The sequence below is a fragment of the Buteo buteo genome, chromosome 6, assembly GCF_964188355.1.
Source record: "Buteo buteo chromosome 6, bButBut1.hap1.1, whole genome shotgun sequence".
Lineage (NCBI taxonomy): Eukaryota > Metazoa > Chordata > Aves > Accipitriformes > Accipitridae > Buteo > Buteo buteo.
Window position 1 is genome coordinate 49426694 of NC_134176.1, and position 26726 is coordinate 49453419.

Consider the following 26726-nt stretch of genomic DNA (forward strand, 5'->3'; position numbering starts at 1 on the left):
AATGGGCCAGGGTTTGGGCCTCTGCTGGGTGAGATGCTTTATGATATTCAGTTCAGACACTTAAATTACATGCTTTTCCCCTTGGTTTTGTAAAATGGCATTTCCTGTGTGCTATTCAGATGATCTCAATGGGCATCTCATTCCCATGCTTCCCCTTGCCTTATTCTGTGCCTGCACAGAGTCTGTTTGACTTCTGTTCAGAGCCTGTGTTTGGGATATTTGTTGTTACCAGCCAGAGTGAGCAGCCTGTATTGGAAGGCAGTGCAGCTCATATTTGTGTATAAGGTAGAATTACCTAGCAACAGTATTTTCGTGCTGAATGCTTCATTACACCCATTCCACTGTCTTTTATGCTGCTAAATTCTCTGATCATGTATGTAAATCCCACCTTCAGGCATGGTCTTTAAAATTACATTAATAATCCAGTTTACCACTTAGCACAAAAATTCTTGCCTGGAAGTACTTTCCTTAATCATTTAAAGCAGAGATCTTTTTTTTTTTAAAGGAGAAGTCTCAGAATAATATTAATTATAATGCATACATACGCACACGTGCACACAGTGGAATTGCAATGTGTAAATAGAAACAAATACACAAGATCAAAGACTAAAAAATATGGATCTGTACATATAAAAGGACAGCTGGCAGCCAGATCTGGAGCAGACTTGCCGCATCCTTGTGATACCAAGCTGTCAGTCCTGTAGGAAGGAACCTATGAACCTGAGAAGCTGCAGTATTAAACTTAAAACTTTCTGATACATCTTGCTGAGGATGACACTAAGGTTCTGTTGAATTCTGAGGCACTTATCTCCATTTTAGCCCTTTTTTGGTTCTGTGCCAGGAGGCAGCAGTCACCGAGCACCTGATAAAAATCTGTGAGCAGATTACCAGTTCCTTGGGCACTGATGCGTTCCCCACCTCTTCTGCTTTCACAGCCAGATGCAGCCTCAGCGAGGGTGTAATCCTTCCTCTGCTTCACTGGCTTGTGCTGACAGGTTTGCTGTGTATGAGGCTGTCCTCAGTTTTTCTGGTCTCTCTTCCTTCCAGAATGGCGCGCTCTCTGAATGAGTGGCTGTGGCAGCGTGAGTTCTGGCTGCCCCCAGGAATCACCTGGCAGGACATGGAAGAGTCTGAAGACATCCATTACCCTCAGCCTTGTGATCTCCTGCTCAGTATCCCTTTTGCTTTAATCTTGGTTGTCATTCGATGTGCCTTTGAAAGGTAGGCTGTTTAGTGGTGTTTGGGTTTTTTTAGGGATAATGCTGGGAGTTTGGGTCCAAAAGCTGGCTTTATTGTCTATGCTGATGTATAACTGCAGAAGTCCACAGAAACTCCAGGTCTTAAAGTCTGCTGAGGTACATTTTCCAGCTCTTTCTTTCCAGCCCTATGTACTGGCTAAAGAAGTGTGTTGAATATAGAACATAAACCCTACCCTTAAGGTCTAATTATAAGCAATGTGACTTCCTACACTTAAAACAGGTGGGCCCTAGATGAGGTTTATGCTTGTGTTTTAGAAGGCAGACATGCTATTTTGCGTTCTGTTGCATATTACTTGCTGTTTCTGGGTTGAGTGCAGCAGAAATCGTGTTTGGACTACCCAAATACAGTTAAGCCTCCTTTCTCTTGGGTAATGGGGTCTGGGGTATCGCACCTGACAGATGAGCCTGAATAAGATGCATTAGATGAGGGTGAGTCATCTGACCTCTAAATCAGCACCTCATATCCACATGAATGTGTGCATGTCACTGACCACTGCTCAGGGTTCACGAGTGTCATTTCCTTGGGACTGCCATGTAGAGACATTTGTAGCTGCTTCCTCTGGGTTGAAACCTGCTACAGACCCTTCCAGTTGCTGGGCTGCTAGAATTTCTCCTCTTCTCCTTCTGCTACCAGACCTGCTTTTGTTGCTGCTTTTTGCGGACTCTGCAATATCATCTTCCAGGGTTGGCACAAGAAGTTACTCTGGCTCTAGGATCTTTCTGACCAGAGCCATTTGAGTGTTTTCCACATTATGCTTCAGCACAGAACATTTGGGGGTTATGACAAAGGCATAGCTAGAAATCCTGCAGAGTTCATTGACTTTGAGTTTCATAAACGCCCTGAGCTGGTGCTGTTGCGTTAGGCAGTTTAGTCAGATGAGTGTGCCGTAGGTAACCATTAAAACACAAGTGACTCACATTTCTTCCTTGCTGATCTGCAAGACATGGCTGGATACAGTACTCCTTCAGGCAGGCACTGTCAGTCAGTGACTTGGACACATTTGCAATGTGAAGCTGGAGATTAGCCCCCATGTCCTGCATTTACTAGAACTGTCCAATTCCAGGCTCCCCAGTACAAGACATGAACAGGAAGAAGAAGGAGCCAAACTCTTCTCAGTGGACCCTAGTGACAGGACAAGAGGCAATGGGCACAAAAGGAAACACGTGATACTCAATCTGAATGTAAGAAAATGTTTTTTTTTTTACTGTGAGGGTGGTCAAACATTGGAACGGGTTCCCCCAAGGGGGAATGGAGTCTCCATCTGTGGAGATACTCAAAACCCAGCTGGAGACAGCCTTCCACAGCCTGCTGTAGCTGACCCTGCTTGAGCAGCCGAGGTGGGCTGGATGATCTCCAGAGGTCCCTTTCAGCATCAATTCTGTGCAGCTGTGACTCTGTCCCTTTATGCCCCTTTCTCCTGCCACACAGCTCCTAGTCAATCTAAATATCTTTTCCATCTGCTTTAAGATGCTGATAGCCAGGTTAAAAAGATTTTTTGCTTTCCCATCCAAGGGCTGCCTCAGCTGGGAGAGTTTCCCCAGGCCTGGTCCTACTCATTAATGTTAAAGCTGTTTTGATTCACGAACTTCATTAAATAAAAGCTTCTTGTCACACCCTTAAAAAAAGATAATATCACAAGCCCATTTTACAGGTCCAGGAAACCTATAATCATACTGCTATCTTACCTATGCCAATTACAAGGCAGTGTTCTGAGCTGTGTTATTGTTTGTCCTAACTCTCTGCAGTCATTAATTTCAGCATGACATTTTCTCATTCTCAAGCATTACTCTTTCACACCCAGTTCATCCTGGAGAAGAAAGCTTCCCCTAGTGAATGGGAGGTATGAATCAAGTGCTCTGTTGCTCCGTTACCTTGTGTGTACACTGGCGCTAGCCCTGTTCAAAATAATTTGCACAAAGTTTGAGAATTGCAGACTGAAAGCATACGTGTGTTATTTCTCATTCTCCGTGTAGATGGCCTTGACTTTGTAGCTTTGTACCTCTGGTCTGTGGGTCAAAATGAGTGTATGTAACTAGTATACAAGTTTGGTTTTGGTGGCTTTAGCTTGGCCTCTGGCAATTTATTCCGCCCTCACCTATTACTTGCAACTGTGCATCAGGTGCAAAGCGTTTTTTTTTTCCTCTAGATACACTCTGTGTTCCTCGTGGTGCCTGCTCTGGGATTTCAGAAATGCTGTAATGTGTTCGTGTCTGTCCTGGTTTCAGCTGGGATAGTTAACTGTCTTCCTAGTAGCTGGTACCATGCTATGTTTTGAGTTCAGTATGTGAAGAATGTTGATAACACACTGGTGTTTTCAGTTGTTGCTAAGTAGTGTTTAGACTAAAGTCAAGGATTTTTCAGCTTCTCATGCCCAGCCAGCGAGAAAACTGGAGGGGCACAAGAAGTTGGCACAGGACACAGCCAGGGCACCTGACCCAAACTGGCCAACAGGGTATTCCAGACCATGGGACGTCCCATCTAGTTTAGGAACTGGGAAGTGGGGGCGGGGAATCGCTGCTCGGGGTCTAGCTGGGTGTCAGTTGGCAGGTGGTGAGCAATTGCACTGCGCATCATTTGTACATTCCAATCCTTTTATTATTGCTGCTGTCATTGTATTAGTGTTACCATTATCATTATTAGAGTCTTCCTTTCTGTTCTATTAAACCGTTCTTATCTCAACCCACGGGTTTTACTTCTTTTTCCCAATTTTCTCCCCATCCCACTGGATGGGGGGGAGTGAGTGAGGGGCTGCGTGGTGCTTAGTTGCTGGCTGGGGTTAAACCATGACAATGTCATTTACCTGTGTCAGAACTCCAGGAAAATACTAAGAGGCAGGAGAAGCCCAGAGGATTTTTTGCAATCCCTCATTCAGCAACTGCATCAGCCACTGTGCTTGGCCGATGGTTCCATCTTCTTGGTTTGGAGATTAAACCTGGGAAAGACCCCACCTCCTCCAGCATGGATTTTCCTCTCCTTGGCACCTGCTGGCTGAACTGGGCAAAACTGAGACAGCGACATCCTTTTAACAACCAGTTATTCTGTGGATTAGGTGGTGGCTGTGGGAAGAGGACATGCAGTAGCTGGGTGGGGCCTGGGAGAGCTGAGGAGGTTGTGGGTGCAGCCCTGGGGGAGAAGAAACAGCTCACACTTCGATGAAGCCACTCTTCTGTGAGGCAGTTTGTTCTGGGGAAGGTAGGAAAATGGAGCATTTAGTGCTGGAGAGCAGAAAGCTTGTTATCGCTGCAGTGCTCCTAGTCTTTGCCACACTACTGAAGCAGGTGCTGGGGAAGGTAGGTAATGATGTCCTGACAAAAGAGAGGACCCAGAAGCTGGGAACCTCTCCCCTTCCTTTGTTGTTTCCAGATTGTGCTTGTGAGTAGGAGGTATGTCCTGCACCCATAACTTGGAGCCTGATTTTAAGCACCTCTGTACCTTAGCAGAACTTTTCCCTGGACATATGCCTGCAAGCAGGGATGTTGGCTTCTCTTCTACTTCTGTAATGTTTAAGACTCTTTTCCATAAAAATCAAATTCTTGGAGTTTTATGATTCTGAAGGAATCACAGCTTCTATTGCAAAGTGTTTCTTGCCTGTATGGTTAGGAAAATGTGGAAGCATGAAGTGCTTTGAGGGATAGTAAAGCAGAAAGTTGAAAACCAGAATTTACATACAGTAATTGTCTGATTTTGGACTTGACTGTGATTTTTGGATGTTTGGGAAATGAAAACCAATGTCAGTGAATTTGAATCCAAATAGTTCCGAAATTGCACTAGAGGAGGATTTGATCTGTGAGAAGACTGCATACAGATGAGGGTTTTCAGGGCACCAGGTTCAGTGTCAGCCAGGAGACACTCTCATTGCAAGGAAGGCAAACTGCACCCTGAGCTACATTAGGAGGAGGATAGACAGCAAGTTTAGGGGTTATTACCCCTAAAGTCTGTTTGAAGAACATTTCTAAGCTGTAGCAGTTTGATTTACCCAAGGCTGGTGCCCTCATGTAGTGCTGGAGAAATACCATCATTTGTTTCCCTCGAGCAGGAAAGCAGGGACTTGCTTTCTGTTGTGTGTCCGCTACTCTGTCTTTGGACTGTGTCTGTGTACACCTTTTGAATAAAATGTCACGAGCGAGAAAATCATAGAATTGCAGAATGGTTTGAGTTGGACGGGACCTTTAACAATTATCTAGTTCCAACCCCTCTGCTGTGAGCAGGGACACCTTCCACTAGACCAGGTTGCTCAAAGCCCCATCCGACCTGGCCTTGAACACTGCCAGGGATGGGGGATCTACAACTTCTCTGGGCAACCTGTCCCAGTGTCTCACCACCCTTATTGTAAAAAATTCTTCCTTATGTCCAATCTAAACCTACCTTCTTTCAGTTCAGAACCATTGCACCTTATCCTGTCACTGCAGGCCCTGGTAAAAAGTCTCTCTCAGTCTTTCTTGTAAGCCCCCTTTATATATTGAAAGGCTGCAATAAGGTCTCCATGGAGCCTTCTCTTCCCTAGGCTGAACAACCCCAACCCTCTCACCCTTTCTCCATAGGAGAGGTGTTCCAGCCCTTGGATCATTTCCGTGGCCTCCTCTGGACCCACTCTACCAGGTCCATGTCTTTCTTGTAGTGGGGGCCCCAGAGCTGGAGGCAGTGATCCTGGTGGGGTCTCACCAGAGCAGAGTAGAGGGGAGAATCACCTCCCTCGACCTGCTGGCCACACTTCTTTTGACGCAGCCCAGGATACAATTGGCTTTCTGGGCTGCTGGATTATTAACAGGATAATAATCAGGATTATTGACAAGAAAAATAATGTAATTTTATTTCACATTGTTTGAGTTGGTTGTTTGGGTTTTTCTTCCTCAAATGTAAGTAATGCAGAAATTTCCATCGTCACAGCGGTGCGGAAGATGTAGAGAAGTAATGACAGGAAGTTTTGATGGGAGATAAAGGAACATATCTAATGTCTTAAATCGGAGCTATTTTTAATAGAATCCCAGTTTAGTCAGAAAGATTAGGTCTCTTCTTAGGAGAGTTGCAACAGTATGTGAGCCATGCATTGTGCATTAAAAGAAAGGAAAACTTTTGATCTGCAGGGAACAAATACTTGAACTCAGGACCAGAGGAAAGACAGAAGAGGGCACCCTTTTCAAGTGCTTTATTTTGAAATGTATCTTTCTGAAATTCATTTTGCACAGAGACTTTTGTTGTTGGTCAATAATCAAGAGGTATCTGAAAATAGCTTCCTGTTAGGTCCTATAGGCAGGCTGTAGTATTTAATTAAAAACTGGGAACTGACTTGACTCAGTTTCGACAGTAGCACTGTAGTAACTTGAGATCTTGTATCAAATGGAACAGTCAGTTTAACTGATTGTGAAGCATTCTCCTGTAAGCAAGAGAAGGTAGAGACTATTCCAGGAGCACAGGGATAGCCCTCTGCCGAAGGAAAGCATGAGGTTAAAAAAGATTGTGTGGTGCAAAGAATAGAAATTCTGGTTGCTGCTGTCAGTGGTTCTGCATTTCTTAGTACTAGAAGATATTTGCAGAGTGGCACCCTTATAAATTCAAAAACATTTGTGGAAAAAACCCCCCACCCCTAAAACCCCCCAAAGTTAAATTATTTCTTGTATCTCATGCTGACTCTGAAAGCCTCTACAGAAGGAGTGTAGCCCACTCTTGCAAAGTGGAGGAGTATCAATTTATGCCCCTGTCGTGGTTTAACCCCAGCCAGCAACTAAGCACCACGCAGCCCCTCACTCACCCCCCCCCCAATCCAGTGGGATGGGGGAGAAAATCGGGAAAAGAAGTAAAACTCGTGGGTTGAGATAAGAACGGTTTAATAGAACAGAAAAGAAACTAATAATGATAATGATAACACTAATAAAATGACAACAGCAATAATAAAAGGATTGGAATGTACAAATGATGTGCAGGGCAATTGCTCACCACCCGCCAACTGACACCCAGCCAGTCCCCGAGCAGCAGTTCCCCCCCCACACTCCCCAGTTCCTAAACTAGATGGGACATCCCATGGTCTGGAATACCCTGTTGGCCAGTTTGGGTCAGCTGCCCTGGCTGTGTCCTGTGCCAATTTCTTGTGCCCCTCCAGCCTTCTTGCTGGCTGGGCATGAGAAGCTGAAAAATCCTTGACTTTAGACTAAACATTACTCAGCAACAACTGAAAACACCAGTGTGTTACCAACATTCATACTGAACTCAAAACATAGCACTGTACCAGCTGCTCGGAAGACAGTTAACTCTATCCCAGCTGAAACCAGGACAGCCCCTTCACGATTAATCCATTTAGTTTCAACTTCAGCAGATTTTGCCCAAGACAATTAGTTCTTTGGTGATTACTGAATAAAATGCCCTAGTGTGAACTTTCCCATGTAAACTGTGAAGTGAGAGAACTCACTGATGAAGAAGTAGGCTTGAGATGAGCATCATATCACTGACTGTACCTTGCCTTACCTAGCTGTGGCAAGTGGTACAGTTTAGTCCTCAGATTTTTTCCCTCTGTCTTCCAGAGAGCTGATAAACTGCCATGATGAGACCATCCCAGCAACTGAGATGATGAATCTGTGATGTTGAAATCAGTACAAGCATCATCTTCTTAGGGTTGCGCTTGGAACAAGATTTAACTGAAAACTGAGTCAGAGCATACATCCAACATGTATGAATGTCCCTTAGGAAGAATTTCAGGCCTTGATTTCCCAATGATGGTCATAAAAGTAGGATTGGTCCCATAATTCATGGTTAAACTCAAAATCTCAACAACAAAGTAATTGTAACTTTGGTTAATTACACCATCTTCATTAACTGCAACTGTTTTTTTTGTTATAGTGAGATTTTATGCCATGACAATGACAAACCAGCAGGAAGGAGAGAGAAAACAGGTGGGGGGGTTGACCCTGGCTGGACACCAGGTGCCCACCAAAGCCATTCTATCACTCCCCCCTGCCCCTCAGCTGGACAGGGGAGAGAAAATATAACAAAGGGCTCATGGGTCAAGATAAGGATGGGAGAGATCACTCACCAATTACCGTCACGGGCAAAACAGACTCAACTTGGGGAAAATTAACTCAGTTTATTACCAATAACCAGAGTAGGGTGATGAGAAATAAAACCAAACCTCAAAACACCTTCCCTCCACCCCTCCCTTCTTCCCAGGCACAACTTCACTCCCAGATTCTCTACCTACCCCCCCCAGCTGTCTTCGGAGATGGGGAATGGGGTTTACGGTCAGTTCATCACACATTATCTCTGCTGCTTCATCCTCTTCAGGGGCAGGACTCATCACACTCTTCCCCTGCTCCAGTGTGGGGTCCCACCCACGGGAGACAGTCCTCCATAAACTTCTCCAACATGGGTCCTTCCCACGGGCTGCAGTTCTTCACAAACTGCTCCAGCATGGGTCCTTTCCACGGTGTGCAGTCCTTCAGGAGCACACTGCTCCAGCGTGGGTCCCCCACGGGGTCACAAGTCCTGCCAGCAAACCTGCTCCGTGGGCTCCTTTCTCCACAGATCCACAGGTCCTGCCAGGAACCTGCTCCAGCGTGGGCTTCCCACGGGGTCACAGCCTCCTTCAGACACCAACCTGCTCCAGCATGGGGTCCTCCATAGGCTGCAGGTGGAGATCTGCTTTAATCGCAGCCATTGAAGGACAGCCAATCCTAAAACTGAGGTGGAAAACTGAAACACCGGTATGGGTTGATCAATGGCCGCTCAATGCAGAAAAGCTGTCCAAGATTCAAGAGTTAGTACAAGAGCAGCTAGAGGCAGGACATATCGTTCCCTCTACTAGCCCATGGAATACCCCAATTTTTACCATCCCAAAGAAAAATGGGAAATGGCATATGTTGCACGATCTACGTGCGATCTATGCAGTAGTGCATGATAGGGGAGCCTTACAACCTGGATTGCCCTCCTCGGTAATGATTCCAGTAGATGGAAACATTTTGATTATGGATCTGAAAGATTGGGGTTTTTTTGGTTTTTTTTTTTACTATACCATTACATCCTGAAGATGAAGTTTGCTTTTACAGTATTATCAAAAGGGTACATCAGATAATTAAAGGATTGTTAGCTAAACAAAAAATGGGGGAAATAGGTCTCTCCCCACAAGAAAGAAATTGGAAAGTTTTATATGTACACAATTTTTTGCAGTTGGCAGGCAACGCCAATAACCCTCCCATGGTAATTCATAGCAGTGCTTTGAGCAATGATGTATTAACAGTAAAAACAACAGGAATTAAAGTAATGTATAAGGATTTGAACACGGGACAGTGGACAGGCCCAGCAGAAATACAAGTAACCAGTAGAGGATATATGTGTGTCATTACAGATTCTGGACCAAAGTGGGTACCAGCTCGCTGGGTAAAACCGTGGAAATCTTCCGCCACTGTGAATGGGAGGAACACCACAACAGACGACCCAGGGGATAAAGGAGACAACAAGAGCTAGTGGTCAACTTTGTCATCGCTGCAGTTTGTCAAGAGCTTTAACGCAATTAAGAAAGCTGTCATTTCGGCTTAAAGCATTTAGCTGCAGGATGGGGACTTTGGAGTTGGTTTGTATCTTTGTTAAAAATCGGGGTTTCTTTTATTCTTGTGTATTTTATTAGGTATAATGTTGCTTTTACCATGTTTAATTAGCTGTGTTCATAGATCTTTGCAAAGGGCAATACAGAGGGTGTTAATTGATGGGAAAAAAAAAAGAAAAAAAAAAGGAGTAGGGAATCTCTCTGCACAAGAAAAGTTAGCTAAAGCCACTTATGTTTTAAATTTCCTAAATCGTTGATCTGATGCAGGTGGTCCACTGATATTTAGACACCTTTTATCCACATATCAGGAGCGGCTGGAAATTAGGGATACAGGCCCACGATGGACTCCCGCTCGATTTGTACGACCATCATCATCTGGAACATCCTAGACGGTGCGGCAATAGGAATACCACCTCAGCCAAAAACTAACATGTAGGTCACCTTGGCTAACATAACAGGTCAAGATTCTCCATGCATTGCAACCACATCACAAAGCCCATGAACCAATAGACAGGATGGCTATGACTCGTGCAGCACGCCTGGCCAGCGAGCGCATGCGTCATAGGTTGCAACTGAGGCGGATTTTGGCAGCCGCTGGCCACGTGTGCTGAAATCCGTTCCTCTGCAAATGTATAAATACCGGGATTTGCCAAAGAGCATCGGGCTGGTGTACAGCAAGGCCACTGTTGCCTCCGTGGGGATGCCCACGTAAAGCTGGCACCTACCGATTGCTGGGCTGAGTTTGCGGAGCAAGATGGCACAAGAATGTACAGATGGTCCATCCCTGTATGTTGCAATGTGTTTAAAAATTAATTGATGGATCAAGTAAGGCTGTGTTAATTGACAGAAAACAAAAAAAGGGGGAATTGCGGACACATATTTAGCTAATGGTCACAAGAGCATTCCAGACACCTTTAGAAGGTCTTGAACAGAATAAACAAGACAACAAAAGAAGAAAAATGCCAATTAGAAAAACACAGGTGCATATTCCACGATAAAGGGAACTTGGCACAAAGAACCTCAATTTGGCAGTTTATCTTGACCAATTAGACTGAGACAAGTTTCACATGTTTTAGTCTTAGTTTATGCGCGTGTACAGTGTTGATATAACCAATCATTAAGTGTAACTAGGCATGTGGACAGTGCGTGAATAATGTGTGTAACCAATAGTAAAATAGCTAAACGCATGTACGGATGTAACCAATGTATAAAAGTGTCTGATGCTCTAGTAAAGGGTCTTCAACTATGATCATATTGATCTGTCATTGAGTCCACGATTATGCTCCCGCACTGTTGTGCCTGTGAATAGGCTGCCAAGGGAAGGTGAAGACCAGCAACAGCTTTCAGGGCTGGCAAATTCCTTGTGGGAGGAGCAGCTGGACATTTGCTTTTTCGGAATGAGGCTCTGCCGAGAACGAGCGCCATGAGTTGTTCTGACTCTGGGAAAGCACAGATCCCCAGGGCTGTTGTGCCTGTCCTTCCCCCAGCTTTATATGCTGAGCATGACATCCTATGGTCTGGAATAGCCCTGGGGTCAGTCGGGGTCAGCTGTCCCAGCTGTGTCCCCTCCCAGCTCCTTGTGCAGCCCCAGCCTGCTCCTGGTAGGGCAGGGTGAGAAGCAGAACAGCCCTTGCCTCTGTGCAAGCACTGCTCAGCAATAACAAAAACATTCCTGTATTATCAGCACTGCTTTCAGCACAAATCCTAAACATAGCTCCATTCTAGCTACTGGGAAGGAAATTAACTCTATCCCAGCCAAAAACAGCACAACAGGGTACATGACAGAGACAAAAGAAAAAATGGGGACAGCTCACTAAACAAACAGACATAGGAAGAAAGTTTAAAAGGGAATGGGCTACATGACAGGCAGGAATAACTTAAAGACAGTGAATAGGTTAAAGTAGACATAGAAAGAAAAAGTAAAAAGCAACAGGGTACGCAATAGTGAGGAAAGAATTAAAAAACAGTGATACATAGCTTGATAAAAGTAGACATAGAAGGAAAATTTAAGAAGTGATTGGGTACAGGACAGAAAAAAAATTTCAAAATAGCCCTAGTGAACTAAAACTGAGAAATATAAAGGAAATTTAAAAGTGACGGGACAAGGACAGAGAGTAAAAAATTAAAAAATAAAGACAGTGAACTGGATACAAGTAGACATAGAAAGCAAATTTTCAAAGCAACAGGGTACACAACAGACAGGAAATGATTAAAAAATAGCAATAGGCAGCTTCATAAAAGTAGATGTAGCATCGTGGTTTAACCCTGGCTGGCAACTAAGTACCATCCAGCTGCTCACTTACTCCCCACAGTGGGATGGGGGTAGAATTTGGGAGGGTAAATGTGAGAAACTCATGGGCTGATATAAAAAGTTTAATAATTAAAAAGACTTTTTTTATAAAAGTTGTAAGAGGGGAAAAATAAACCCAAACCAACAGAGAGAGAGGAAAAGAAAAGCCAAGAAAAAGAAGCAATGCAAATGAAAACCATTGCTCACCACCAACTAAGCAATGCCCAGCTAGTCCCAAGCAACTGGGTACAGGACAGAGAGGGAGAAATTAAAATACAGGGTCAGGGAGACAGATGGGACATAGAAAATAAAAAGTAACAGGGTACAAGGCAGTGCAGAAAAAATAAAAAACAGGGAGAAGAAGCTGGTTAGAGAGGCATATTAAAAATGTAAAAGGCAACAGGATATTGGGCAGAGTTGGCAGAAGAATAACAAGTTTTGAGCCATACACATGGGTGGGCAGGCAGAGGGAGGTGAAGGAAGGGAGGCAGGCAGACGTCTAAAGAAGTGTGGGTCAGAATGTAGAGGAGAGGATGCGCGACTCACCACAGCTCCTGGTGCCGGCAGGAGACCTTCACTGCCCCGACGCTTCTCTCTCTGCCTCTGCCCCTTCCTCCTCCCCAGTGCTGGCTGCCCGACCCTCAGCCACTCGGCAGCACGCAGCGGACACTTCAAAGCTCCTCATCCACAAGGCTTCCTTGATACATGGTGGCTCACACATGTAGCCAACAGAGGCTGGGAACAGTTCAGAGGGATCCTTCCTTGCCACAGGGACTGGCCATTCCTTGCTGGAGGCACCCCAGCAGGATGCCCTTGGACTCCCTTCCCAGACAGTTCCCCTCCATCAGCTCCCGGAGGCAGGCTTGCCCAGGCAGCCCCCTTTACAGCTGGAGCCCCTTCACACCGCAGGGCCAGCCCCATCCTCAGCCTCACTGGCCACACCTGGGGCTGCCCCAGCCCCAGCTGGAGCCCATCAGGAACAGGGGCCATTGCCAAAGTCCCACAGCACATCACCCCCACCCCTGCACCTACCCACATCCAGGGACACAGAGGAGGCAGGAAAAATTTACTCAATGCATATAAGAAATCCTGGCAGTGAGTTGCCTACAAGGCTCAGTGCCCAAAGGCTGGAGGACAGGGGGATAAAAGGGAAGAGAAAAGCAGGAGGAAGGACAGAGAGACATAGAGGTGCAAGACAGGGAGCCAGAAAAGGGGATGCTGGGAACAAGAGAGGGACAAGGAGCAGGAAAACGGTGTAGAGAGAGAAGAGCAGAGAGACTGAGCAAAACAACAGGGATAGGGATGGAGGAATAAATAATAGGAAGCAGGGGAGAGAAGGGGAAGGGACTGGCAGGACAACAAGACAGAGACAGGACAAGGGACAGGGAAAAATTCTGAAGTGATAGGGGAGAAGAAACAGCAAGAATTAGAAACAGGGAGCCAGGCACACAGAAAAATTTTCAAAAAGCAACAGCATACAAGAAGCAACTGGATTTAAGAAACATACAAGAATTTAAATAGGGATGGAGAGGTAGAAACAAAGTTTCAAAAGTGATGGCATACAAGAAGCATAGGCAAGATTTAAAAAATAGGGACAGGGAGCCTGATAGAAGGAAACTGTGGTGGGTTGACCTTGGCTGGCTGACAGGTGCCCACCAAGCCACTCTATCATTCCCCCTCCTCAACAAGACAGGAGGGTACAAAATACAACAGAAAAGCTTGTGGGTCAAGATAAGGACAAAGAGATCACTCACCAATTACTGTCACAGGCAAACCAGGCCTGACTTGGGGAAATTAATTTAATTTATTGTCAATCAAAATCAGAGTAGGACAATGAGAAATAAGAACAAATCTAAAAAACCTTCCCCCTGCCCCTCTTTTTTTTTTTTCCTGGGCTCACCTTCACTCCTGACTTCTCCACCTCCTCCCCACCCCGAGCAGCGCAGGGGGGTTGCAGTCAGTTCATCCCAAGTTGTCTCTGCTGCTCCTTCCTCCTTCATGCTCTTCTGTTCCAGTGGGGGGTCACTCCCATGGGGCCACAGGTCCTGCCAGAAAACCTGCTCCAGCGTGGGTTCTTCTCCACAGCATCACAGCCTCCCCTTTTGGGTGCATCCGCCTGCTCTGGCGTGGGGTCCTTCATCGGCTGCAGGTGGATATCTGCTCCACCATGGACCTACATGGGCTGCAAGGGCACAGCCTGTGTCACCATGGTCTTCACCACAGGCTGCAGGGGAATCTCTGCTTTAGCACCTGGATCACCTCCTCCTTTTCCTTCTTCACTGACCTTGGTGTCTGCAGGGCTGACAGCTTCTGCACAGCATTTTATTAGCCCTTCTTAAATATCACAAAGGTGCTACCAGCAATGCAGGTTGGCTCAGGTTTGATCAGTAGCAGCTCCATCTTGGAGCTGGAACTGGCTGTGCCCAACATGGGGGCAAGTCCTGGTGTCCTCTCACAGAACCCACCCCTGCAGCCCCTGCCCACTCCCCCACCCCAGCTTGCCACACAAACCCACTACAACAGCAATCGGCTACAGGGCAGAGAGAGGGGGGATTGAAAAGTAGGGAAAGGGAGACAGAGAGAGGTGGGGAGGGGGGGGCAGGGAACAGCAATGGGCTACAGGACAGAGGAGGAACTAATAAAATGGGAGAGGGTACCGGACAGAGAGATGGAGAAAAACAAAGATTAAAGATGGGCCACAGGGCAGGAGGAGGAATTAAAAAAGGGGACAGTGAGGTGGACAAGAGAGAGACTGAGAAATACCAAACCACTGATGATCTAAAGGGGAGAGAGAGGGGAAATAAGATTAGGGACAGGGAGCCAGACAGAGAGAGAATGGTAAAGACAAAAATGGGCTGTGGGACAGTGAGGGAAGAAGTTAAAATAAAGGGAGAGGGACCTGGAGCAAGAGAATCTAAGAAAATAAAAGTGTATCTAGAATACAGGGCAGAGAAAGGAATTTAGAAATAGAGACACAGCGTCAGACAGGTGAGAGCAGCGGGAATTGTGAAAGGGCTAAAGGGCAGACAGGGAGGAAATTAACAAGATTGGGATAAGAAGATAGATGGAGAACGACAAAGTAGTGATGGGGACAGAGAATAAAATAAGACAAAAGTGCAGAGAGAAAAAGAAAACAGAGAGGCAGAACAACAGAGAAAAAGAGGGACTTGGAGAACAAGAGAGGGAGAATTGCAGGAAGAAAAAGAAAAAAAAACGACAGCAGTGAAAGAGAAGGTGGGGGCAGAGAGGGACTGGGATGCAGCAGAGGGGTGATGCCGCCCCAGGGGTCCAGGACTCACTGTACCTCCTGCTCTTGGAGCTGCTGGGAGAATTTGCCAGCTCAGACACGTCTGTCTCTCTCTCCCTCTCCCTTCCTCCTCTGCAGTCACTTGACTGTCATCCACCTAAGAGAATAGATTGGTGTCTCACAGCTCTTGCAGTATGAGGCTTCCTAGAAACACAGCCTCACATGCGCACATACTACATGGCTGTACTGTGCTTTTGCTTACGCATACAGACCCTGCCGTGCACATTGGTCATCGGATCTGCTGAGGACTACGCTGATCCTTCCTCACCTGGACAGGCAGGCTATCTCCCGTCTGCAGCTGCCAGCTGGATCCTCTTTATTCTATTCTTCAGCAGCTTCACCTTTCTGTGGCCTCTCCAGCTTCAGCAGCTCCCGTCCACAGCCAGCAAGCGCTCCGCCTGTCCCTCTGTGCTCCCGCGCCGCGAGGAGAGGGAGGCCGGGCAGAGACAGCCCACGCGAGCCTGAGGCTGCTGCAGTCAACGGCATCCCCGGGGACGAGCGGACAACCGCACTCACAGCGTGGCCTCTGGGAGAGGGAAAGAGGCAGCAGCGACCGTTATTACCGTAGCTCGACCCTGGCCGGAGCCCCTCCTTCCCCAGGGGCTTCCGCGGACGCCGCTCGTTCCCCGCGCCGCTGCTAACGGCACCCACGTTCAGGGAGACTCGAGAACATGGGAGGGCCAGCTTGCTGCCCTCACGACAGGGCTCGGGGGCTGCCTGCGGCTACAGCACAGGCTTCAGGGGAGAGGCTGGAGCTGGGGGCAGCCGCACGGGCCGAGCGGGGCCGGGGGAAGGCACCGGGGGAGCTCCGGCGACTCGGGGAGGCGCCCGCTGGCCGCGCCTGGGGGGTGCCCGCCTCCGTCCCCTCTTCCCTTCTATCGGCTCTCGGGGAACCGCCCGGCGCTGCCCTGGCCCGGCTCGCCTCCGGCGGACCGGGAGCCTGCCGCGGCGGCCGCTTCGCAGCTTCCCGTCCCGCCAGCCCCGGGCGGCCGGCGGGCAGGAGGCACCCCCCCGCCACCGCCACCGCCCCGGCCCCCGCCGGAGGGGATCGCTCGCCTCACCCGCGGTCTCGGCGCTCGCCCGCCGCCGCCACGCTGCTCCCGGACACCGCGCATGCGCCGGAGGGGCCGGAGCCGGCGCGCGAACGCCGGGCTGCCCCACGCGCAGGACGGCGCATGCGCCCGGGAGGCGCGTCCGCACGGCTGGTCGGGGAGCGGGCGCGGCGGGAAGCCCGCGGAAAACCACGCGAAACCGGCAACGCTCCCGAGTCTGACCCGGTCGGACTCCGGGGGCCGCGGCGGCAGCGAGGACTGCGCCGCGCCCGAGAGCCGCGCTGCCGCCCGGCCGCCGAGTCCGCCAAAACTACAGCTCCCGGCATGCCCCGGGAGGCAGCCCGCCCTGCTGCCTGACCCCGAGGGGACGCCGCTTCCGTTTCCGCCCACCCCCCCCCCCCCCCCCGCCGGCGCAGCCGCAGTTCCCGCCGAGCCCCCCGCGCCGGTCCGGGCAGCTTCGGCGCGCTTTCGCCGCCCGGCTCCGGCACGGCGCGGCCCCGCTGCCGCTCCGTGCGTCCGGCACGGACCCCGCCGTCCTCCTCGGGGCTTTCCCCGGGACCCGCCGCGCCATTGCGCAGCCCCGCCACGGGGGCCCGTGCTCCCAGCCCCCAGGGCCCCCCCGACCTCGGCACAGGCGGCCCCCACCTCCCCCGGGCCACCCCCGCCTCCGACGTTCGCGGTCCGAGGGGCGCCCGGCCCCGCTCACCTTCTCCCGAGGGGCAGCCACAGCCCGGCCACCGCTCCGCTCCTGCCTGGGCTCCCACCGGCCCCGCCCCGGCCGACCCCCCTTTCCCGGGAGGGGCCGTCGCCATCAGCCTCACTGCCCGCACCTGGGGCTCCTCCAGCCCCGGCCCGCAGCTGGAGCCCAGCAGGAACGGGGGGGGGCACGGCCCGACCCCCCCAGCGCCTCACCTCCTCCTCCCCTGGGCTCCCTCACGGCCCCTCGCCCCGTGCAAAGGGAGCGCAAACGCAGCCCGGAGGGCAAAGGGGACGGACGGCCAGCGTTTATTTAACTCATCCTGCCAGCGAGTCTGCTCCGGAGCTAGGGGCCCCCCGGCGCCCCCCCTGCCCCTGGGACGCCTCGGCTCGTCGGTCCGTCGGGGAACGCGCGGTCGGTCGGCTGGCGCCTGGAGCGATGGGCTGCCAAAACCGAGGAGCAGCACACTGGAAGAGAGGAGAAAAGCGGCAGCTGGCTGGACAGCGGGGGTGTAGCGAGAAAGCAGGGAGCGGGTCCCAGAGAGAAGGACGGGGACAGGGAGCCCGGCAGGGATGGAGAAAGAAGCGGCAGGGAGAGAGGAAGAGAGGCAGCACGAAGAGGGAGGGGGGGTGGCACAGAGACCAGCCGGGGAGCAGGATGGAGAAGCAGGAAAAACCTGGGATGGGCAGCATGACAGAGAGGGAGGAAAGAACAGCAGGGGCAGGGAGTTGGACTGAGAGAGATGGAGTAAGACAAAAAAAGTGACAAAGGACAAGGCAGAGAGGGAGGAATGAAACGGCGGGGACAGGGAGCCGGGACAGCAAACGATGGAGGGAAGGGCTGGGGCTGTGGGGCGGTGGGGTGGAACAACACAAACCAAACCACATAGCTACATGCTACAGGGCAGAGAGGGAAAAATTAAGAAATAGGGACACAGAGGCAGGAAAAAAGAGAGCTGGAGAGCAAAAAGAATAGTGTTACGGTTTAACCCCAGCCAGCAACTAAGTACCACGCAGCTGCTCGCTTACTTCCTCCCCACCCAGAGCGAAGGGGGGAGAGAATCGGGGGGGAGTAAAAACTCCTGGGTTGAGATAGGAACAGTTTAACAGGACAGAAAGGAAGAAAATAATAATGATAATAAAAACAATAATAAAATGACAATAGAAGAATTGGAATGTACAAAACAAGTGATGCACAATGCAATTGCTCATCACTCGCAGACTGATGCCCAGTCAGTTCCTGAGCAGCGATATCGCCCGCCTCCCAGGCCACCTCCCCCCAGTTTATATACCAGGCATGACATCACACAGTATGGAATACCCCTTTGGCCAATTTGGGTCAGCTGTCCCGGCTGTGTCCCCTTGCAACTTCTTGTGCCCCTCCTGCCTTCTTGCTGGCTGGGCATGAGAAGCTGAAAAATCCTTGACTTAGTCTAAACTTAGTATAAATTGACTTAGTATAAATACTTGGCAACAACTGAAAACATCAGTGTGTTACCAACATTCTTCTCTTACTAAATCCAAAACATAACACTATACCAGCTACTAGAAAGAAAACTAAGCCTATCCAAGCCAAAACCAGGACAAATAGCAATGTGTACAAAAGAAGCACGGAGGAATTCTAAAATATGGTCATTGGGGAACCAGAGACAGGGCCAAACTTTAAGCCCATCCCGTGCAAGACTTAACACCTTAGAGACTCAAATCTGCTTCACTGCCCCTCAACAGCCCATGCCCCACAGCTCCAATCGTCTCATAAAACAATATCGGCACGGCTGTCTGCAAAGCTCACCGACGGCTACTAGAGCCAAGATGACTGTACAACCCTTGCCTAAAGAATTAAGGCAAATCAAGATTTCACCCATAGACTCTTATTGCTCTTCAAACTACCCCTGACTCTAGATCCCCGGGCAGAGCAGCTCCAAGCCAAACGCATCCATGCACACAACACACACACAACACAGACCATTCAAGACCCTAGGGACTGTTCCCGAATCACATGCCGCACTCCCTGAGCACAAAGACTGATGATGGCATCGAGAGCCAAGGAAGGTCGAAGGCACACAAGACAGACTACACGCCACCACAGACACAGGCTGGAACTGCCCTGCCCGGCACACGCTGGTCTCGGGCTGAAAAGCAACGCGCTCCCTTCATCTGCCCAAACAGGACTGCTCCTGCCCTCCTACTCTAACTTTAAAACTGCCCCCTGCAATTCCCAGCTGTGTCCCTCCCTCAGAGTCTCTCCCCAGCCCGGGTCCCTCAACTTAACTTTCAGAGGGCCAAGGGTACAAATCCATCCTCCACAAAAATCACATGGGCTAACTGGGATGATCCAGCAGTCGCCAGGTTCCTCTTCATCATCTACAGTGAAGACAAAAAAAAAAAGGCAACAAAATCAGAAGAGGCAGTAAGTAACCCATCAGCCAACACCAGCTACTTTCCCAACCCCCCACTTAATCACACACACACACACACACACGACAGCGTTATGCTTACCTGCTCATTCCAGAGTCAGGCCCTGCGGCCATCATCACGCATGGTACCTGAGACAGCAAGACACATAAAATTAGCACAGCACTCGCGAGAAGTCACCGGCCCCACGCTCCTCCTCTCTAAGCCACAGCTCACCTCAAAGGCTCATCCCGTTCCAAAGCTGGCCTGCGCAGCGCCTGCAAAACAAAAGGTAAACGCTTAACCGAGCAACCACCTAATACTTCAATATTCAACACCAACCCAGCCCACAACCACCTCACCTTCTCAGACTGCTCACTGGCCTGCGACTTCGCCTCTCCAAGGCTGCGTGCCCCACCTGCAAAAAACAAAAGACAAGGGATGCTTCCAACTTTGCAACAATACAACACCTCCAAAGGAACAGTTCCTTTAACCCAGTAGTCATGACTCACCTTGCCCGAGTCACCTCCGGTACCGATGGCCCACTTCGCTCCTTGCTTCCTACCTTCAAAATAAAAGAAAAAAAGAACCCGATCAGCTAGTCATAGAGCCACCAGCCACATCTTCCCTCTTATTCCACTCACAGACCCACCTTCTTATGCTCCACTCCCTTTCTCTGTCACTCTGGGGCACGCAACTTGTCCCTCTGCATCTGAAAAAAACCCATATTGAACAAGTCACCAAGATGCAGAGAAAGAACTTAACAATTCCAGAGGTCTGGACTCCACCTACGAAGACCATCTGGAGTCCAACTACACCCTGCCATCTTAGGAAAAAAGGGCCAAACTTTAAGCCCATCCTGTGCAAGACTTAACACCTTAGAGACTCAAATCTGCTTCACTGCCCCTCAACAGCCCACGCCCCACAGCTCCAATCGTCTCATAAAACACTGTCGGCACGGCTGTCTGCAAAGCTCACCGACGGCTACTAGAGCCAAGATGACTGTACAACCCTTGCTGAGCCCCCGTTGAAAACTTTTTCGTCACCGGCCGAGCCCCTGTCGGAATTTTTGTATGTACCGGCCAAGCCCCTGTCGAAAATTTTTTCGGTGCTGGCGGAGCCGCTGTCGAAATTTTTGTCGGTGCCAGCCGAGACCATGTCAAAAATTTTTATGGTGCCGGCTGAGGCCCTGTTGAAAAATTTTTCGGCGCCGCCCACCTGTAGAAAATTTTATTAGCGCCGGCTGAGCCCCCGTCATAGACGTTTTTGGCACTGGCCGAGTCCCCATTGAAAATTTTTTTGGGGCCGGCCGAGCACCCGTCGAAAATTTTTAGGCACTGGCCCCCAGTAGAAAATTTTATTAGCGCCGGCCAAGCCCCTGTCAAAGATTTTTTCAACGCTAGCCGAGACCTGGTCGAAAACTTTTTCGGTGCCGGCTGAGACTCCATTGAAAACTTTTTTGGCGCCGGCCAAGCCCCCGTCGAAAATTTTTTCAGTGCTGGCTGAGCCCCTGTCAAAATTTTTGTCGGCACCGGCCGAGACCTGGTCGAAATTTTTTCCGGTGCCGGGTGACCCCCATTGAAATTTTTGTCAGTGCCGGCCGAGTCCCCATCGAAAATTTTTTTGGGGCCAGCCGAGCCCCCGTAGAAATTTTTTTCAGGGCCAGCTGAGCCCTCGTCAAATTTTTTTTTGGTGCCAGCTGAGACCCTGTTGACAATTTTTTTGGCGGCAGACGATCCTGCATTGAAATTTTTTTTCGGCGCCGGCCGAGCCCCCGTCGAAAATATTTTCGGTGCCGGCCGAGCCCCCGTCGAAAAGTTTTTAGGGGCCAGCCGAGATCCCGTCGAAAATATTCTGGGTGCCAGCTGAGACCCCATTGAAAATATTTTCGGCGCTGGCCGAGCCCCCGTCGAAAATTTTTTCGGTGCTGGCCGAGCCCCTGTTGAAAATTTTTTCTGGGCTGGTCGAGCCCCCATCAAATGTTTTTTTGGCACCAGCTGAGCCCCCATCAAAAACTTTTTCGGTGCCAGACGAGCCCCCATCAAAAATGTTTTTGGGGCTGACTGAGCCCCCGTCGAAAATTTTTTCGGGGCTGGGCAAGACCCGTCGAAATTTTATTCAGGGACAGCTGAGCCTCCGTCGAAAATTTATTTGGCACCAGCCATGCCCCTGTCGAAAATTTTTTTGGCGCTGGCCGAGCCCCCTTTGAAAATTTTTTCGGAGCCATTCGAGCCCCTGTCGAAAATTTTTTCAGTGCCAGCCGAGACCCCGTCAAAAATATTTTCAGTGCCAGCCGAGCCCCCGTCGAAAATTTCTTCAGGGCCATTTGAGGCCCCGTTGAAAATTTTTTTGGGGCCAGCCGAGCCCCCGTTGAAATTTATTTCGGTGCTGGATGAGCCCCCGTAGAACATTTTTTGGATGAGGGCTCGGCTGCCAAAGACTTTTTTTTTCGATGAGGGCTCGGCTGCCGAAGATAAAATTTTCGATGAGGGTTCGGCTGCTGGGGACCTTTTTTTTACCAGGGCTCGGCTGCCGAAGAAAAAAATTTCGACAAGGGCTCGGATGCCGAAGAAAAATTTTCGATGAGGGCTCGGCTGCCGAAGATAAAATTTTCGATGACGGCTCGACTGCCAAAGGAAATATTTTCGATGAGGGCTCGGCTGCCGAGTACTTTTTTTTCGACGAGGGCTTGGCTGCTGAGGAAAAAATTTTTGACGAGGGCTCGGCTGCCGAAATAAAAATTTTTGATGGGGGTTTGGCTGCCAGGGACCTTTTTTTCGATGAGGGCTCGGCTGCCCAAAAGAAAAATTTTCGACAAGGGCTCGGCTGCCGGGCAACTGTTTTTATACAAGACCTCAGCTGCCAGGGACCTTTTTCTCAACAAGGTCTCAGCTGCCGTGGAACTGCTTTTCGACAAGATCTCGTCTGCCAAGGAACTTTTTTTTCATCAAGGGCTTGGCTGCTAGGGAATTTTTTTTGATGAGGGCTCGGCTGCCGGGGAGCATTTTTCCCACCAGGTCTCGGCTGCCAGGGAACTTCTTTTCGATGAGGGCTTTGCTGCCCAGGGAAAATATTTTTGATGAGATCTCGGCTGCCGGGGAAATTATTTTGACAAGGTCTGGTGTAAGTGACTGAATTGTTATCTTTAACCATTTGCCTCAAAGATTGTTAGGTGTGAGGGACTGGGCTGTCACCTCAAGGAACTGTGAACTACTTATATTGAGCCCTTTGCCTCTAAGATGGCCATTTTAAGCAGGACACTCCTCTGTCCATAAGGACAATTACCAGGCCATTGAGGCATCCAGAGGAGGAAACTGGCTGGAGCTGATCTGGTGTTGATCACGGGAAGGTCATGTGATAGATGAAACCTGCAGCTCATGACATCATCGAAATATGCCCTATTAAAAACTCATAGAGACAAGGTGTTGCGGCCTTCTTCACCGCCAAAGAATTGAAGATTGAGGACCAATGGGATGCCGCTGGATCCATGGTAGTGACCGTCCTTGCAACTCCCACCACCGACTGCTTGCCTGAGGACCAACAGGACGCCGCTGGATCTGTGGTGGTGACTATCCTTGCAACTCTATCCTGACTGCTTGCTTGATTTCTGCCTTTTCTTCCATTCTATCCTATCGCCACCATTTTCCACATTTGATACTTTTGATAATAAAAGCTCTTTTGACTATACAGCATTTGACCTCGTTTGAGTCTTAATCTCGCTCTTGGGATCATATCGAAACCTTCCCCAACATTGGATTGGGACATTTAAATTGGCATCACAGACAGGATCCCTTGAGACAAGAGTCCCGTACTGTTTCCCTGCTTTAATACATGAGACCTCTCAGGAACGTAAGGAGGGCAGGCTTGTGGTGTTTGAAACTTTATGTGCTGCCTTCCTGAGACAACTGCTTCCCCACTTTGTATAAGATGAGTGATAGCAGAATTGCCCATTTGGGGAAAGAAGCTTTGTTTGATTTTTTAGAAAAACATAAAGCGCGACCCTCTGTGCTTGGGATAGACTGGGGTCAGGGAAATTGGTATAATCCGCAGAGCGTTGTTGATCGAATGGTCGCTTTACAGAAAGATGCTAGAGTGCGGTCAGGGAAAGGAAAAGCAATTGTCTGTGCCGTTCTTGGTGCCAGCCTGGCCGCAGCAGTGGAGGATACAGATTGCCACCTCACTGCAGAATCTCAAATTATTGAATCCCTCCAAAATCTTGTTCAGTCCCTTATGGGACAAGTGGCGGGATTAAAAGCACAACTTGAAGCAGAAAAGAACCAAGTGAAACATTTGCAAATTGCTCTTAAGGAGCAGCTCCTCGTGGGTACTGTCCGTGAGGAAATTCCTCCAAGATCAGAAATTGGCTACCCCTTTAAGGACCTGCAGGCAGCAAAAGAGAGAGTGGAGAAGTTAGAGCTGCCTTCATTGCAACTTTTAGTCAAAACTGAATATACTTATGATGATGAGCAGGACCAGTGTCCTCAAGTTACAACTAAAGAGGTCCCCTGTACTGTCACTGAGTTGGCAAAACTAAAAAATGAATTTGGCCAAACCCCTAAGGAGTCAGAAACGGAGTATGTGTAGAGGGTATCGTTGTCGGGGGCGGGGGGCCGACCAGGTTCTGTTAAGTGAAAAGGAGGTGGAAGGGTATTGGGGACCGGGAGTGTTTTTAACTACTGGGAATCACCGTGCCCCCTGGTCTTTAACCCAACGGGCAGCCTATTGGGCAGGGGGTTCAAACCCCTCGGAGATGGGGGAGCCCCTCGCGATTACGGGGACTGTTGATCAATTAGTGGAGAGTGTGCAAAAGGCAGCTTGTCTGCAGGTGATGTATGATCGAAAATTGGAGCCTAGGCAGGAGTCCCCAATGATGATGTCAGTGGATCCTGAGCGAATGACTCCCCTTATACGGGGACTCCCTGATTCTCTGAAACCCATTAGTATACAATTACAAGAAAAAATACAGGCGATGCCCCAGGGCGAGAGTGTTGGCTGCTTCAGGAGGATTCATGCCTGATCAGCACCGCAGCCTCCCAGATAAGAAAATGTGGACCTGGGGAGAAGTGGCCCAGGAATTAATTAATTACAGGCGGAAGTATGGTCCTGTTAACCCTCCAGCCACCAAAACAGACTCCAGGGGCTTGAGGTGGGCTGAAGTAGAAATAGTTCTGTGCCCTGGGAGTGATGAGAGAACACCCCTTGCTAAACCGCCAGGGGGGAGAGATATCCCGAACAAACGTAATATACTGTGGGCGTGGGGATACCAGAAGGGGATTCCGCGTGACTTAATGCCACCCAAAGCCATCGGAAAACTAGATCCTTCTCCTTTCGGTGGTGAGCAGGGGGGCGAAAGTTGGATGTATATTAGACAACTCACTGAAAACAGCCGGGTTGATTTACTAATTACAGGTATTGTGGGGCCAAGACAAGTCCCAGTCACCTTTTTGGTAGATACTGGAACTCATATTTCAGCTATTAAAACCAAAGACTCTGCTAACTGCAGAATTACACCCTCCAAACAGCGGCTTTTTGTGGCAGATACATTCGGCATTGTTCAGCCACAGGTATTAGCAGTGGTCAGCCTGCGTTTGCTGGGAGAAGATAGTGCCACTACAGTGACAATGGTGGTGGGGGAGTTTCCACTTAACCTTTTAGGACTCAAAGTTTTAAAGGGAAAAACCTGGACTGATAATAAAGGGAGACAGTGGTCATTTGGCTCTCTCACAATAGATATTCGGCTGTTAGAAACCGTGCCACTGCTTCCCCCTTCAAAGCTTACAAATGTTAAGCCCTACCCGATACCCTTGGGGGCCAGAGAGGGAATAGCCCCTGTGTTAGAGGACTTAAAGGGACAGGGTATCGTGATTCCAACCCATTCTCCTTTTAACTCCCTGGTGTGGCCAGTGGAAAAACCTAATGGCAAGTGGAGATTAACTGTAGATTATTGCAGATTTAATGTAAATACTGATCCATTGACAGCTGCGGTACCAAATATTGCTGAGTTTATAGCTACAATCCAGGAACAAGCCCACCCTATTATGGCAACAGTGGATGTTAAAGATATGGTTTTTTATGGTCCCCCTGCAAAGAGAGGATCAAGACCACTTTGCATTTACTTGGGAGGGTCAGCAATTTACTTTTACCCAACTCCCACAAGGGTATAAGCATTCCCCCACTCTAGCTCATCATGCACTAGCGCAGGAGCTAGAATTAATTCAGGCAGAGGAGGGGGTCAATGTTTATCAGTACATTGATGACATTCTTGTAGGTGAGGATGAAACAGAAAAGGTTCAGAAAACTCAGGATAATATAATCTTTCACTTGGAAAGCTTGGGGCTGAAAATTCCACCAGAGAAGATACAAACACCCTCAAGCAAAGTAAAGTTTTTAAGAATTTGGTGGAAGGGAGGAATGACATGTATCACCCCCGACACCCTTTCCTCATTGGATCAGATTAAAATACCAGAGTCAAAAAAGGATTTGCAGCACATACAAGGATTACTTGTGTTTTGGAGGAAACATATCCCTGATTTTTCAATTATTGCAAGACCCCTGTATGACTTGTTGCGAAAAGGGGCTCTGTGGGAATGGACTAAGCCCCACGAAAAGGCATTGCAGTTGCTAGTTTTTGAAGTGACTGCCCATCAAGCTCTCGGTCTTATTCACCCCACAGACCCTGTCCACATTGAACAGGGATTTGCCAAAAGCGGGCTATCAATACATTTATGGCAAAAGGGCCCCGAAGGACCCACTTGACCTATTGGTTTCTATTCTTGCAGTTTTAAGGATGCGGAAAAAAGATATAGTGCTTGGGAGAAAGGTTTGTTTGTAGTCAGTTTAGCCTTGAGAGAGGCTGAAGGAACTATTTGACAACAGCCTATAGTGCTTAGAGGCCAGTTTAAAGTAACCAAACCAGTTTTAGCAGGAAGTCCGCCCCCTGATGGGGTGGCCCAGAGAGCCTCTGGGCGGAACCGTATCCAACCAGTCTTAGCTGAACTCCCCATAGTGGGAGCCATACCTCTGGTACTGGAAACCCCGATGAATAAATATGCTGGAAAGAAAAAGATGCTCATGGAAAAGAAGATAAAATCAATACCAGGTGGATTATTCCATCCTTCTAATAACAATTTACTTCCGGTTCCTTAGAACAAACCCAGTCTGTTTTTCTTTTCTCTTTCAGGTGAAGACTCTGGAGCC

The 26726-nt window shown here is 49.1% G+C and overlaps 1 protein-coding gene and 2 long non-coding RNA genes across 9 annotated transcripts; 2 read left to right on the top strand and 1 right to left on the bottom strand.

The window, feature by feature from the left end:
* The first annotated feature begins 987 nt into the window (after positions 1-987).
* On the top strand, positions 988-9832 carry LOC142032319 (uncharacterized). The gene is made up of 3 exons (XR_012650809.1): positions 988-1221; positions 2324-2441; positions 9593-9832. It is a non-coding gene; the product is annotated as an uncharacterized LOC142032319 (long non-coding RNA).
* Positions 7084-16503, bottom strand: LOC142032318 (uncharacterized). 7 transcript variants are annotated; one of them, XR_012650807.1, is made up of 6 exons: positions 16449-16503; positions 15656-15913; positions 15385-15484; positions 13981-14262; positions 12627-12815; positions 7084-8872 (listed from the first exon to the last, which is right to left on the bottom strand). It is a non-coding gene; the product is annotated as an uncharacterized LOC142032318 (long non-coding RNA). The 7 variants fall into 7 exon arrangements; XR_012650805.1 differs by having other exon boundaries at positions 7084-8940; XR_012650802.1 differs by having other exon boundaries at positions 7084-10175.
* A 6900-nt stretch (positions 16504-23403) lies between these two features.
* Positions 23404-25693, top strand: LOC142031758 (uncharacterized). The gene is given in 3 exon segments (XM_075029404.1): positions 23404-24128; positions 24130-24518; positions 24520-25693. Coding segments are annotated over 3 exon segments (2235 nt in total). The 5' UTR covers positions 23404-23456.
* The last annotated feature ends 1033 nt before the right edge of the window (positions 25694-26726 follow it).